This window comes from Cebidichthys violaceus, unplaced genomic scaffold, assembly GCF_023349555.1.
Source record: "Cebidichthys violaceus isolate CVI_PGR_0920_01 unplaced genomic scaffold, fCebVio1.0.p SCAF_6, whole genome shotgun sequence".
NCBI lineage: Eukaryota > Metazoa > Chordata > Actinopteri > Perciformes > Stichaeidae > Cebidichthys > Cebidichthys violaceus.
Window position 1 is genome coordinate 10,214,583 of NW_027176816.1, and position 14,473 is coordinate 10,229,055.

The window sequence follows — 14,473 nt, forward strand, 5'->3', positions numbered from 1 at the left end:
TGTTTTGAGACCAAATATGCTTGATATACATAGCTGATATACACAAGTATCAAATCTTGTATTCATCCAAAAGCCCAAGTGTTTTATAACCACAATGAGTTTTCAAATGCAAACATTCATCTTGTAAAAGTGTTATTTTTTATGCTTTGTGAGCTGTGAAATGATTGCTATGCCACCAACAGTTGAGCTTGACGTTCAGGAGCAAATTCAGTCCGTTTGTTGAGCCAACCAAATTGATCAGGAGGTAAGTAGAAAATGACTTGAATTGTTGCTTTAATAAGTATACAGGATTAGATGCAACACAAGTAGCAACCTAGCTCCTACCTTACATTAGTTTTCTATGAGAAGTGGAGTACGATGGGATTTGAGGCGGCTTTAATTCCCCCTGGAAAAGAATCCATTTGTAAAAGTGAACTCAAAGTTAGTAACGGTGAACTGTGAAAGGAAAAGCACAGTATGGTAAACAGTCGTACCCAACATCTGATGTCTGTATTAAATGTAATTAAGTGTCAGCTATGAAGACATGCAGCAAGTATGAAATTCAGCAAATAACTCTTGGAAGGTATAGTTCCAAAGGGATCAGAAAATAAAGACATTAACTGTAAGGCAACATAATATCAAAATATATAACTGGTGTTATGGTCTACCAGGGAATTTCTCTGTATTTCAGTGAGAGACATTGGGCCCGGAAAAGAAACTGAATAGTAATTTTGCTCGGGAAAAGGACAAAGGTAGTATGATTCTGGGAATTATGGAATTAATCATGAATCATGACTTCTGTGTCAGAGTGTAATAAAATGCAACTCCCAACAGTTGGAACTGATTTAAGACTGCAGTTTTGTAGCCCCCTGATTCAGCTATTTCATGATTCATATAATGACATGAAAATACGAAGTTAGAAAAACATGATGGTATAAAATACTAACATAAACTGTTAAGGGGTACATGTATATAAATATGAACTAGTACGAGGATTTCATGGTATTGTAGATGTCCATAACAGGGCCATAGCTACTATTAAGGTCATGTCGTTTGAATTTTTTTATTTTGTTTTATGTTAGCATAGCGTTTATTTTTTTATGTAATCATTTCAAGGTATGATGGTTTGTTTTTGCAGCGGTCAAGCAACCACGTGACATTTGGCCACAGCACCGCCCCTCTCGTGACGTCACTTTCCTCCTTCCTTTCCGTCTCTCTCCGCTGTTAGCAGAGTTAGCGCTAGCAGGTAGCCCCCAGCAGCTGTCGGTGGCACTCAGTCAGCCAACCAGTCAGTCCGAGTGGTGGTGCATTTGTAACCGTGTCCTCCTTCCCTCCTGTAGACACTCCGTGGACGGCCGGGTCGTTTCTCCGGGAGCCAGCCGCTTCACCTCCTCGGGCTAACGTTACCCGTGGTAAATTACAAGTTGTCCTCGCTGTCACGACAGGAAGAAGCTCCGGGACATGGCCAGACCAGAACAAGTCCTGGTGCTAGAGCCACAACATGAACTGAAGTTCAGAGGTAACGTAAACGCTGAACCAGAGGGCAGGGCCGGGTGCTAGGTAGCTAACGTTCACCAAGAAGCCGTTATTGACGGCCACCGCATTGCATTGGCCAGTTAACGTGTGCAAATGTCTCGTTATTTATTGGTGCCGTTATTTAATTAGATAGACGGTCAATGCTAACGTTAACTGTCGTCTACACTGTGTGTACGACAGCAGTGGCGATGACAGATGAAACGACACTGTTTCTGTGTGCGACGATGCTAACTAGCTAGGTAGCATTTAGCTAACCTAGCTAGCAAGTCAAACTCCTAGCTGTCATTGCAGCGTCAGGGCAGGCCTCCCGTCACATTTCTTTAATCCACATTCACTAATTTTCTCCATATGCTTTGTTTTTTTCTAAATAGTCTGATAGCTCGTAAAACATCGTGATGTGATCTAACGGAATACTTTTGACATATGCCTCCCTGTCGATGTTGTTACGAACACCCACTGCCAAGCAGCGTCTATTCTAGCAATTTCTGCGATCAGGATGTAATTTCTTAGCCTCATTACCATGCTTATTTCACGGGTTTCTAATCTAGCAAGCTGTGCTTGGGAGATTTGCCAGTTTACTTTCACTGTGCAACCTAAATTCCTTTCCAGCTTTTCTGTATACAGGCAGAAAGATTGTGAAAATACAGACTTAGCTGGTGTGCCAGGGATAATGGCTACATTCTGAGATTACTGCCTTTGGGTGTGTGTGTGTGTGTGTGTGTGTGATATTGCTGTTGAAATGGGTCAAGTAATGGCCTAAAGAAATGGGTTCAGTCAGTCAGCTGGTTGTTCTCTGATTGATTATTGCAGAGGTTGGAATGCAACGATAACCCAAGAATAAGATGCATACCCCCACCCACTGATGCTCAGTGCGTCTGATTAGAGCAGAAAGGGAGGTGAGGTGAGCAACCACAGTGAGGTTACTTGTCCAAAACACATTTCTAAAAATCAAGGTTCAGTGTTGAAAAGAGGTTAAATGTTCCATTAAACATAATCAGACAGTCTAATGAGGGTGATCTACATGCTATACAAGAAACAAAAAAACATTGTAATTTTCCTACAGTGTCCAGGTTTTGTCTGAGGGCGGGGCATGATTAGTGACGTAAATGCTTGCACACTTTGCTCCTCTTACCACTGTTTAAATGTTTAATGTGCAATGTTTACGACAGACTCTGAGGAGCCCCCTCACAAACACTAATTATAAATTCATCCCTGCAGACACACAATATGTGTATGTACTTTATCATAAATGACCACTCGGTTTTGAATCCTAACTACGATACTAAGCCATGCACACAAATGACAAAAGCTCATTCTAGTAAATAAAAGTGTAAATTCACACATCCTGAAGTCACTGTACTGTTTCTCTGTGTCCTCCTCAGGCCCGTTTACAGATGTCGTCACTGCCACTCTGAAGCTCACCAACCCCACGGATAGAAATGTGTGTTTCAAAGTCAAGACAACCGCGCCTCGCAGATACTGTGTGCGCCCAAACAGTGGTGTCATTGACCCCGGAAACTCCGTCAATGTTTCTGGTTCGTACAAATGTTTGCATCTTCTGGCAGCATAGGTGAAAAGCCTGGTCAACCCTAACATAGGTGAAAAGCCCGGTCAACCCTAACGTTCTGGCTCTCCATTCTGTCATTGTTTTTGGTCCGCAGTTATGCTCCAGCCGTTTGACTACGACCCCAATGAAAAGAGTAAACACAAATTCATGGTGCAGTCCATGCTGGCCCCGTACGGCATGACTGACATGGAAGGAGTTGTGAGTACCAGAACATAATATCTGATTTGGGATTATATTCTTGTTGATATATTTATTTATTCCTTATGTTATTCCTTGTTCTTGCCCACAGTGGAAGGAAGCAAAGCCTGAAGAGCTGATGGATTCAAAGCTGAGATGTGCATTTGAGATGCCTCTAGAAAATGACAAAACTGTAAGTCTCACTCATGTATTTCACAGGTTTAAATGTCTGCAGAGTTATGATAGCCACATGAGATCTAAATGAATCATATCAGATTGAAACATTCACATTGCATTTTTCCTTAGTTTAATTTTTCTTTTCCTAGTCTCCTACCCATCAGCAACACATCACTGTATCACCCATTACATGCTTATTTATTCATTTATGATTCATTTGTCCTTTCATTTCACTCTCTACCACTTCTCCGCATGTCTCTTCATCCCCTCCCTGCCTCTCACCCTCCCCCACCCTCACTCTCTCTTCCACAGCATGAGAGTGAAACCAACCAAACTGAGTATTCCTCTCCCTCTTCTGTTAAGTCTGAGCTCTCCACACTGCCCAAGTCAGCCAGTGCCTCGCTGGATGACGGGGAGGTGAAGAAGATCATGGAGGAGTGTAAGCGGCTGCAGATGGAGGTGCACAGGCTACGGGAAGAAAACAAACAGATCAGGGTGAGACGCGCGCAACCAAAAGAGGCAACATGTCTGTGTTTTCTTTCAGCCTCGTATCATACACAGAAGGAGTTTTCACTCTTCAATCATCTGACTTGTTTAAATGACGGCCATCATACAACTAGAGGTGAAAAATGATTTGGTAGACTTTGACAAGTGCTGCACTGCTGGAAACTGAACATGAAAACTGAACAACTGTCCCAAATTTCTCTAAAATCATTCTAGTCATGGTAATTTTTCCCCCAAATGAGGCTGTAGAAGTTAAAAGCTGCACATATCAGGTGACATTATGTACCAGTGCCAGGAACAATGTTCTCTCTTCCAGTGGTACGTCCAGCAGCCTCTAAATGATTCACTTCAAAATAAATAACCTTTTTCTTGCATTTGGCAGAGCTTCAGTCTAAAGGCTCCTCTCTGAGAGTAGCTATATGCTGTTAAAAATGTCACCAAATTACATCCGGATATTACTGTCAAAGTAATCTGCTTCAGAATTCACATGGCTGTAACAATCAGGTCTTTACATTAAATCTACGCTTTTCTGTATTTTAATCTAGAGGCTTGTATCTTCGTCACACCGAGGCAACAAAGTTGTCGTGAGACTATAGTGTTGTACTTATGTTGGGGGATTTGTGTGTACTTAGCTCGCGATTGGACGTTTCCGACAGCACTTTAAGGCGGCAACATTCTACCTGCTTGCAACATCCATTCGAGTGTGTTTGTGTGTGCTGAGCTGGTCTCACTGAATCTCTGACTTGTCTGTCTGTCTGTCTGTCTGTCTGTCTCTCTCTCTCTCTCTCTCTCTCTCTGTCTCTGTCTCTGTCTCTGTCTGTCTGTCTGTGTCTCTTAAACGCAGGAGGACGACGGGCTGCGGAAGAGAAAGGTGACCTCAATGGGCTCTCCTCACTCTTCCTCCTCCTCCGCCATGGCTACCTCAACCATGAGGGACGAAGGCCTGAGCACCCGCATCTTGGCACTCTGTGTTCTCTTCTTTGTCATTGGAGTCATCATTGGCAAGCTGGCCCTGTAGAGACTCAGACAGACAGACAGACAGCACAGTGACGGACGGCGTGCTCGGCAGGACACGTGCCGATGGCGGCAACGGGGATGTCTTCTGGGTTTATGTTTGTTTCTTTTTTCTTTTTTAACATTTAAGGCAATATCGTGATGGTTTGTCTGGATGGAAAATAATTTAATGTGTAAACAAGAGAATGAAGCAAGTTAAACCGTGAGTGCGAGGGTTTTTGTCACAGGTCTTGCCTTTTGTCTTCTTTTTTTTTGTGAAATAATCACCACCTCTGATCTGTCCTTTCCGTCCATCCCTCCTTCCTAAATGATCTTCCGCAACTTCCACAGGTAACAGTTAGTGGTGTGTGGGAGTGGCTTCACGCTGGCTGAATGTCTTCTGTTGATTCTTTATTGATTCTTAAGTCTTCAAGTTCCTCTCTCACATCGTCTATATGAAAGATCTAACACTCTTCTTCTGATAATCTCTCTTCCACTTATTACTGATAATCTACAAAAAGAGGTGAACACAAGTGATCAGTGAAGGATTTTTTTTTCTAGATTCAAACTCAATGTATTGTTTTCTAAACGGTATGTGGTAAAAATGTGAGCCAGTAGAAGCCGCGTGTGTGTGTTTGAGTGTGTCCTTTTGATTTTGCCTCCTGCAGGAGGGGCTGAAGTGACTGTTTGTGGATGTTTTTATGTGAGGAGATCACAAACGGTGAAATCACCGGCTGTTTCAGAAAGAAGGAAGAGGGGTGGTTTGAAAACTAGACTGTCATCTGAATAGATTTCCTGCACACAACTGAAAAATGGGTCTTTGTTGAAAATCAGATTAAAACTTGATTCTTTTCACTTTTTTTTGCCATTTGAAAACTATAACCTTCAAAATCAAGATTATAATAAAGAATTTATGCTGCATGGTGATGTAGTTAAAAAAAAGCAAAGCTGTTATTTAGATTTAGTTCAAAACATCACACTTAAATGTTTTAGATAAGTGCTTCCTCAGGTTGAGAGAGAGAGAGCGAGCCACTAGACCAAAATGACAATAAATCCCCTAAAACAGTGCTCTCATGCAAAACTGATGTTTTCCAACGGACCTTTTCAATATATAACATACAGTATGTAACAATAGCTTTGGCCACCTTGTTTAACTTTGCTCATGAAGTATTGTATTTGCGTCCTCTAGTGTATTACAGCAATTCTTTTTCTTTACTTTTTTTTCTTAGTAGTCAGATGCTTCTGTTTATAATATTAAAATGCACTATTCAAGTGTCCACTCTGCAGTCTGCATGTAATGACCTGGATTTATTATGATTATTATTATTTGAGTGTTGAAGTTATATTGGCAAAACACTGTGTGTGTGTGTGTGTGTGTGTGTGTGTGTGTGTGTGTGTGTGTGTGTGTGTGTGTGTGTGTGTGTGTGTGTTCGATTATCCTTTTGTTTTATGTTGGGCTCTGGTGGTTGTGAGATAACAGACAACACAGCTGTATTATCTTGGCTGTCACATGACCATCTTAGCAGGTTGTTAAAGAAAGAAAAAAAGAATGAATGTGTTTTTCGTTGCCTGAGGGAGCTCGGGGAGCAGAGAAGTGGGAATGTGGGCAGCTGAGAGGAGGACCGACCTGTGAATACACACTACATTAAAGAGAAGAAAAATACAAGGCATCAGTGCTTCAGACCACACATGCAAAGATAGTCACACAAGGATGTAATCACACGATAATTGGATACTCTTTTGTATGTACATAAAAAATACTTAAAAAGATAACTGGCAAAGTTATTAACATACTGTATTAAAGAAAGGAAATAATTAAACAACCACCATGGATGATGTAGCATCACAATGAATTAAAATGCATAACCCCCCCAACTGTCTGCTTCTGTGAAAAGTTTACTCTTTTTTTTTTTTATTGTAAGGTGTGTGTGTGTGTGTGTGTGAGAGAGAGAGAGAGATGCAGTTTGATAGTAAAAGAGCAAAAACATCCTGGGTGCAGGACCACCAACCCATTGCCCTTATTAAGGGGATTATTCAATACTGAAATTAAATGGAAGACAATAAACTCCACTGATTTTAGAGATCAGTTCGGTCTTCACGTGAAAACAGTTGTATGTCTTCTGGGGCTCATAATCAGGGGCCTTATGACTACAAACTCTTAAAAGATAGCCTCCATTACAAAGTGGGAGTAGCCTACATTTACTCCTACCTGATTGGAAAATCAAGTATTTGTGAATATGCAAACACTTCATTTCATAGTTTGAATGTTTAAATGACACACAATGTCTTCTTCACTGAAAAGTCCATCCTCAGTTTATTTGCACTGGAGGCTTCATACTTGCACATCACACAAGTGCATCTTGAATATTGAACCACGATTGGCTTTCAATCCTGTCTGAGACATTGATGAATGTGTCAAGTACGGAACTCTGCACATACATCATTATATATGATATATATATATATATATATATATATATATATATATATATATATATATATATAGCCTAATATAGTTAAAGGTTAGAAAACTATACCTAAAATTTAAGTTTGCAAAATCTCATTAATGCATATAAAAGTGTCTGAAGTTCTTTCTTTGTTTTTGTTTTTTAAACTAAAATTAAATTACCAATGTAGTGAAATGAATCCAGTAGTCTTCAACATGCGCATACAAAAAGATCACTTCTATGCACATTAGTATTCTGTTTCAGGTACAGAACCGAGTCTCGATATGGCTGCCAGCTGACACCTGATATAAAACACCTGTCGTGACGTCATTGGTTTGGGTGCAGCCACAGGTTCACCGGTATCCCAGCAGCAGGGCAGTGCACCTGCAGGTTCTCCTAAAAAATACTCAGAAATGAATTGAAGCTCTTCATTAAATGAGACAAAGCTGAATCTTTAGAATTAAATACCAGTGTAATAGACGGGACAGTACAGAGAAACTAGAGAGCATGTTCCAATAAGTGAGAACAACAAAATACACAATAATGTAGTACTGGTCATGTACAGTCTATGGTGCTAGTGAGGGCTCCAGTTGTTCAGCAGATGGAGACAGAAACCCAACAAGCCCCGCCCACTCCTCATCGGGCAACATGACGTCAACGGGCCTTATCCAGGAAGTAGAAAAACGTCAACAATCCTTCCAGCTTCCAGGCTAGGGCGAAGTGTCAGTGTAGCCTAGCGGCGAGGTAGCTAAGCTTGCCTTTCTCGGGTGTTTCGCAGATTTGTTTTATTTATTTTTTATACTTATTGTAACTGTAGCACCCTAGATATGTCGCTGTTCGCTAAGATATTCGGAGGAGGAGGAGGAAAAGGAGGAAAGGGACCGAGCCCACAGGAGGCTATCCAGAAACTCCGAGAGACGGAGGAGATGCTAACGAAGAAACAGGAATTTCTAGAGAAAAAGATCGAACAGGAACTGCAAATTGCGAAAAAGAATGGCACGAAAAACAAAAGAGGTGAGACATCGGGGCGTATTTTCTGACAGTTTCTCGGCTTTATCACCAAATAGCCCGGTCAACAACCCGGACCTAAATGGCAGCACGCTAGCTAAGTTGGCTAACTTTCCCCATCTCTCAGAAGTGTTGGCAGCCTCACCTACCGTCGGTATCGTGGCCACGGCTGCCACCCGAGATAAGTGGGTGTTACGTCGCTTGTGTTACAGATGTAATCATCTCATGCTTGACTATCGCTGCAGTAACACTAGCCTTGCGCCCCCCCCCCTCATCTCTGTGGTGATATGTTTTTCGGCTGATTGATCGGTGGCCATTAAAAAAAAATCTAAAAGGTGTGGCAAGCGATGCAGCTCCAGCTGTTGGACTACAGATAGACATTCAGTACAGTGGTTGGCTCGGTGTGTCGAGACAAGGGTCGAACATTAGAGCTCGTGTTAAAAGGACGTGCTGTCACTGTCAGAGAGGTGGGCGTGTTTGCACCTCGATCAGAAGTCTCCAGCGGGTCCTACAGCTGTCTGACATATTATTATTGTAGAAGCTAATAATGCTAGAAAACAAATACAAAGACCCATGAACTTTGTTTATCATCAGTAATGATGGGCCATATGTAAACAAAAGTATTTCAGTTACCAGAAGCCCTGAACACTAACACAAGATATAAGCACATAGGTGAGGTGATGTATGCAGCACCGGTTTATTGCTCAAACTGAAATGTTGAAAGAAGGAAAGCTTGTGAATGTGGTGGGTTACTTGTTGAATTTATTGTGATTGTTACTTGTGTGCAAATAGACATTCCGGGCTGACGATACTGCTAGAATACAGATCAAGAGGTCATCCAAAAATGTAGAATGAATCCTCGGGGATCATGAATATCCAAAACAAATCTCATGCAGACCCGGCTAGTAGTAGAGATATGCTGCTCTCGATTTAAAGAACTGGAGAAAGAGATAAACCGATGGACAGAATAATTGATTTACGTCGCCTCAAGTGGGGCAAAAAATATAGTTTGTTATTGCAATGATGGGATATAAAAATATATTGCCCTGCTTCTAAAGAAGTGGCAGACATCTTGGTGTAACACTGCATTCAATACAAAGAAAAAGCTTTGTTCTTGCTTGAATACTTTATACATTGATCTTACCTTAATTATTTCCTCCTCACTACACTCTCTGTGGTTGTGCTCATGTGAAAGCTGTGGCTGAATCATTTCTACTTTCCGTCATTCGAGTGCCAGTCACAAGCTACATCTAACACTCCTCCCTGTTGACCTAAGAGTCACTAACACGGTAGATTGGTGAGTAAGCATTATGTCAATGATTCCACTCAGTGGTGGATCACTGTCATTTCACAGGACACCTGTCGTTTCACCACTTTCTAAGGCTCTCGTTCCTGTTAAAGGACAAAACAACCCCCCCCTGTTAAAGGACAAAACAACCCCCCCCCCCCCCCCCCCCCGATTCACAGTTTTACTTCCTCTCAGGGGAATGCAATCAATCTATTTTTGGGACAATAAACTGTCTTTCTCTCCTCAGCGGCCCTGCAGGCTTTGAAAAGAAAGAAGCGGTACGAGAAGCAGCTCACCCAGATTGATGGCACGCTGTCGACCATCGAGTTCCAGAGAGAGGCTCTGGAGAACGCCAACACCAACACTGAAGTGCTCAAGAACATGGGCTTCGCTGCCAAGGCCATGAAGTCAGCCCATGAAAACATGTGAGAGGGAGCACCCAGTCACTGATTAAGTTCTTTACAATTGTATTGATTGGCTTATGGATGTGAAGCCTGATTATAAAGGCTGCTTCTTGATTGCCTTCATGGGACTACAAGGCGAGAAAAAAGAGGCAGTCTGTTTTCCATCAGTAGAAAGATTATGAGGAATATGCTTTGCTCGTAACAAAATACAGAGGATTTGAGCCATATGCATTAATACCTCTCTCATCCAAACTCATTAGCACAAGATGTTATTATGTAATCAGTGACAGGATCAGAAACAATAGGAATATATAATAAAACATTCATACACATTTACCTGCCAAAATGACAAGAAACATACTTTTAACTGTGCCAAATGGTCAGTATGTATAGGTATATGAGGCTCGGTTAAAAGGTGTAATGGGGCATTCTGTTTAGCTCACATATGACTCTTCCCCTGCTTGTTGTTTTAGGGACATTGACAAAGTGGACGACCTAATGCAGGACATCACAGAGCAGCAGGAGCTGGCCCAGGAAATCTCCGACGCCATCTCTAAACCCGTCGGCTTTGGAGAGGAGTTTGATGAGGTTGGGCAGCGCTTTTCGTATATATATATATATATATATATATATATATATATATATATATATATATATATATATATATATATATATAAAATAAGTAATGGACTGATGATGATGACACAGGGTGGACCACAAAGTTAGTGCTGCACAGCGTTGTTTGCGTTTGTTGACCTCTTTGTATTTCTTGAGTCATGACTCGGGCATTAAGGCTTCCTTATTTTTGAATGGTCTTATTCATAGACCAACTTCACCACAATTGATGGTATTGAGTCATTAGGGGACAATATGGCAGAAAGAATGAATACACTCTCTCTCAAATTCTCAGTCAACTGACTGGAAGTATTTAGACGAGACTCTCAGCGAGATGTTAAACTCACCAAGTGGACAGAAAAAATAAAAAACTTTTTTTTTATTTAAGCTGCTTTGATTTACTAGGATCAATATCTTTTTTTTTGGTTTTGCATGAATTTCTTTGAGATTATCCTCAACTTCAGTGTTGTTCGCTGTGTTTTCCCAGGATGAGCTGTTGGCAGAGCTGGATGAGCTGGAACAAGAGGAGCTGGACAAAAACCTGCTGGAGATCGGCGGACCAGAGAACGTCCCCCTTCCCAATGTGCCTTCTACTTCATTACCTTCCAGACCTGGTGAGAGCCTTTTCAACAACTGATACAACAACTCCATGAGCCTGACTGTAACATCCAGAGAAACAAAATATTCTATTCTATATATGATACAATATTATATTCTATGTATAATATTCTAGTTCTATGGCAGCATATTTTTTATTGGTCAAAGGAATAGTCAACGCTTTGGGAAATATGATTAATCGTTAAAAGATTTTGCCATTTTACGGGTGTGGCAATATTTCTCAGCTCTGTGCAGCTGCCAGGTAACCAGTGGAGACTCTATTAAGTTACTGTTCAAGGCCAAAAAATAGTCCAGCACATAAGCACATTGTTATTTATTAAAACAATGATATCCGATACCAGAACAGCCCATTGTTACTGATACCCGATCCAGCTGCTTGAGTCAGTATTTGACTGATATGTGATATAAGTATCAGTATCAGTGCATCTGTAGTAGATATATATACATATATACTTTTAGTTTATTTTTCTAATACACCCACCAATGTTTAGAGTGCTCTCATCATCCCCAGAGTGAACATATAAATTAATGTATTATAAACTAAAACTATTGAACTCCACTGTTTAGAAAGGCTTCAGGTCTTTTACATTAAACTGGCTGACAGACCTGTGGCATTATTCATCCTCTCCTCCTCTTCCTCCTCTTACTTCTGCTGTTAATGTGAAAACGAAAACACTTACTGCAGACAGGTGCTGCTCTAACAAGGGAAATAATCATATTTTCTAAAATGTTGAACGTTTGCTTCAGGCTCAGCTGTTAAAGTCGATGTTTGAGGTGGAGGTTGATCCTGGTTCAGGATGAGTTCTGGAAGCATAACCGCACTCATTCATTCATTCATTCACATCTCTCACAACTGTTATTTCCATCTTTTCACCCCCACAGCCAAGAAAGAAGACGACGAGGACGACATGGAGGACCTGCAGCGCTGGGCGATGGAAGCCATGTAGACGCAGCGTCGGCCACATCATACCTGCATCAGAGAGGGAAGAGGAAGGAGCAAGGGGGAATGAATGGACTGATAGGATGTTGTGTATGAGTATATTTTTGTGTGTCTGAGGAGAGCTGACGTTATGTAACACTAGCAAGCAAAAATGCTGTAGACTTTGTTTTCCCGTCCCCTTCACAAATACAGAGACCCCTGGGTGCTCAGCAGACGAGCCAGTCAGCTTTTATATTGAAGCTCTATCACTGTACTTTGGCAAAGTCACCTAATGTTTTTACCCTGAATTTTAACACAATACTAGCACTTAATGGTCATCATACTGGGCAGGGCTATTTCACCCACAGAGCTCATACTGAGGTGTAATCTTATGAGGTCTGTGGTGCGATAAAGGAGTTGTGGTCAGATTAGTGTTAAAGGCCGCATGGCGTTGCTAACATCATTGGAGGACAGTGATCCTCAATGATCTGTTTCTGACTCACATATTTACCTGTGTTTTGTGGCGTTAAACTGGCTGGATGTTTCTTTTTTTTTTTTTTCTTCTTTTTTTTTTTTCTTTCTTTTTTTTCCTTCTTGACAAAAATAACAATCCTTTGCTCCTTTGTTTTTTGTTAATGCTGTTGAAAATAGGAAGAACAGCTGAGCATGAGCTGGCTGAAGAAGCTATGAGCTGTGTGTTTGCCAGAATGCGAACCTCTTCTTTTATCTACGGCTGCGTGCTTTTGTCCTTTTCCCTCCTCTTCGCCTCCTGTCGCCATTTCAGCGACTTCTCCCTCCCCTCAAAGGCGTTCTCACCAGTGGTTCTTGTTATTTGGTGTAAATATCCCAAATGTGTCTCTTTTTATATACTGTATTTCTGCCATCATGGAGAGGTTGTGTTGAGTGAAGCATGCAACAATGGATAAATCCCAAATACAGATCACAAGGCACGGCTAGAAAGAGAGATGTTAAACATTTTCATCCTGCTCTGTCTGTCTGTCTTGGTTCTTCTCATAAAAGGTTTTTGTTTCAAATTGTATAATGTTGAAAAAATAATAATAAACTATTGTCACACCTTATTAACTGCATCTTGAAGGAGATAGTGGTTTGTAAAAGATTAGATTATAGTCAATCTACAACATTTTGGAGTTTAAAGAGTTAATTACTTTAGTTTTTCAAAGTCATTATGTAAATTTTTTTTACATAGGAAAAAAAAAAAACATAACACAAGGATGTATGGACAAGCATGTTTGCATTTCTATGTTTTATTTATCCAGATGAGAATATTATTTGCAAAATCATTAAAGGTTTTCAATTCTTTTCTTGTGGTTTTGTCATTTATAATGTCAGAACATCATAATCTATCACAATGTTCCTTAGGTGATGTCCGACCACCTGCCCGAAACCCAAAAATATTAAATTAGCTATCAAAGGAAAGGAGGAAGGACAAGCTCAAATCGTGGCAGCGGCAGCTAGTAGAGGCGCTTCCTGTGACAAGCTCAGCTGCCGCGGCAAGTTGTGGCAGCTGCCATAACTTGTGGCACATATACTGAATATATAATGTGTGTGTGTGTGTGTGTGTGTGTATATATATATATACATATATATATATATCTATATATGTATATATATATATATATATATATATATATATATGTGTGTATATATCTATATATGTGTGTATATATCTATATATATCTATATATATGTATATATATATATCTATATATATATATCTATATATCTATATATATATCTATATATCTATATATATATCTATATATATAGATATATATATATATAGATATATATATATATATATATATATATCTATATCTATATCTATATATATATATATATATATATATATCCAAGTCAATAGGTTATATGGGTTGTCATCATTGTAAACAGTACAATGCATCTTATCCATATTTACAATTTGCATTTCTTCAGTCCGCTGACTGAAAGTGTTTACCGTTGCCATGAGCAACAAGTACCAACTGACGTTAGCCTATATTAGCTTAGTTTAATAAAAACGAGTCGCCATACTATTACAATTCGGCATTTTTTTACTAAACCAATTACAACTACCAACAGTCATACCTTCAAGGACCTTAATGTATTGTCACATATTGTCAAATAACGAAAAATAAAGGCTAAACTGCTGCGGCACCTCTCCCAAACAGTGGCAGCTGCCGCGGCAAGTCGTGGCAGCTGCCACGAACAGTGGCAAACAGTGGC

General features: G+C 40.3%; 2 protein-coding genes across 3 annotated transcripts; both read left to right on the top strand.

The window, feature by feature from the left end:
* Positions 1-1,170: 1,170 nt before the first annotated feature.
* Positions 1,171-6,808, top strand: LOC137889293 (vesicle-associated membrane protein-associated protein B-like). Of its 2 annotated transcripts, none has more exons than XM_068733081.1 (6): positions 1,171-1,498; positions 2,898-3,050; positions 3,177-3,280; positions 3,372-3,452; positions 3,800-3,931; positions 4,785-6,808. In XM_068733081.1, the coding sequence occupies exons 1-6, from the start codon at positions 1,441-1,443 to the stop codon at positions 4,956-4,958; spliced, it is 702 nt and encodes a 233-aa protein (XP_068589182.1). In that variant the 5' UTR covers positions 1,171-1,440; the 3' UTR covers positions 4,959-6,808. The 2 variants fall into 2 exon arrangements, with proteins under 2 accessions (XP_068589182.1, XP_068589181.1); XM_068733080.1 differs by having other exon boundaries at positions 1,172-1,498; positions 3,749-3,931.
* A 1,249-nt stretch (positions 6,809-8,057) lies between these two features.
* Positions 8,058-13,552, top strand: LOC137889607 (charged multivesicular body protein 4b-like). Its single transcript, XM_068733538.1, has 5 exons — positions 8,058-8,394; positions 9,924-10,101; positions 10,554-10,668; positions 11,183-11,309; positions 12,196-13,552. Exons 1-5 carry the CDS (start codon positions 8,208-8,210, stop codon positions 12,258-12,260), a joined length of 672 nt encoding a protein of 223 aa, XP_068589639.1. The 5' UTR covers positions 8,058-8,207; the 3' UTR covers positions 12,261-13,552.
* Positions 13,553-14,473: the final 921 nt, after the last annotated feature.

Coding starts and splice junctions, on each gene's coding strand:
- LOC137889293 (XM_068733080.1), top strand. CDS start 1,441: ATGGCCAGACCAGAACAAGTCCTGGTGCTAGAGCCACAACATGAACTG. Junction 1,499..2,897: donor ACATGAACTGAAGTTCAGAG/GTAACGTAAACG, acceptor TGTCCTCCTCAG/GCCCGTTTACAGATGTCGTC. Junction 3,932..4,784: donor AAGAAAACAAACAGATCAGG/GTGAGACGCGCG, acceptor TCTTAAACGCAG/GAGGACGACGGGCTGCGGAA.
- LOC137889607 (XM_068733538.1), top strand. CDS start 8,208: ATGTCGCTGTTCGCTAAGATATTCGGAGGAGGAGGAGGAAAAGGAGGA. Junction 8,395..9,923: donor TGGCACGAAAAACAAAAGAG/GTGAGACATCGG, acceptor TTCTCTCCTCAG/CGGCCCTGCAGGCTTTGAAA. Junction 11,310..12,195: donor TTCATTACCTTCCAGACCTG/GTGAGAGCCTTT, acceptor TCACCCCCACAG/CCAAGAAAGAAGACGACGAG.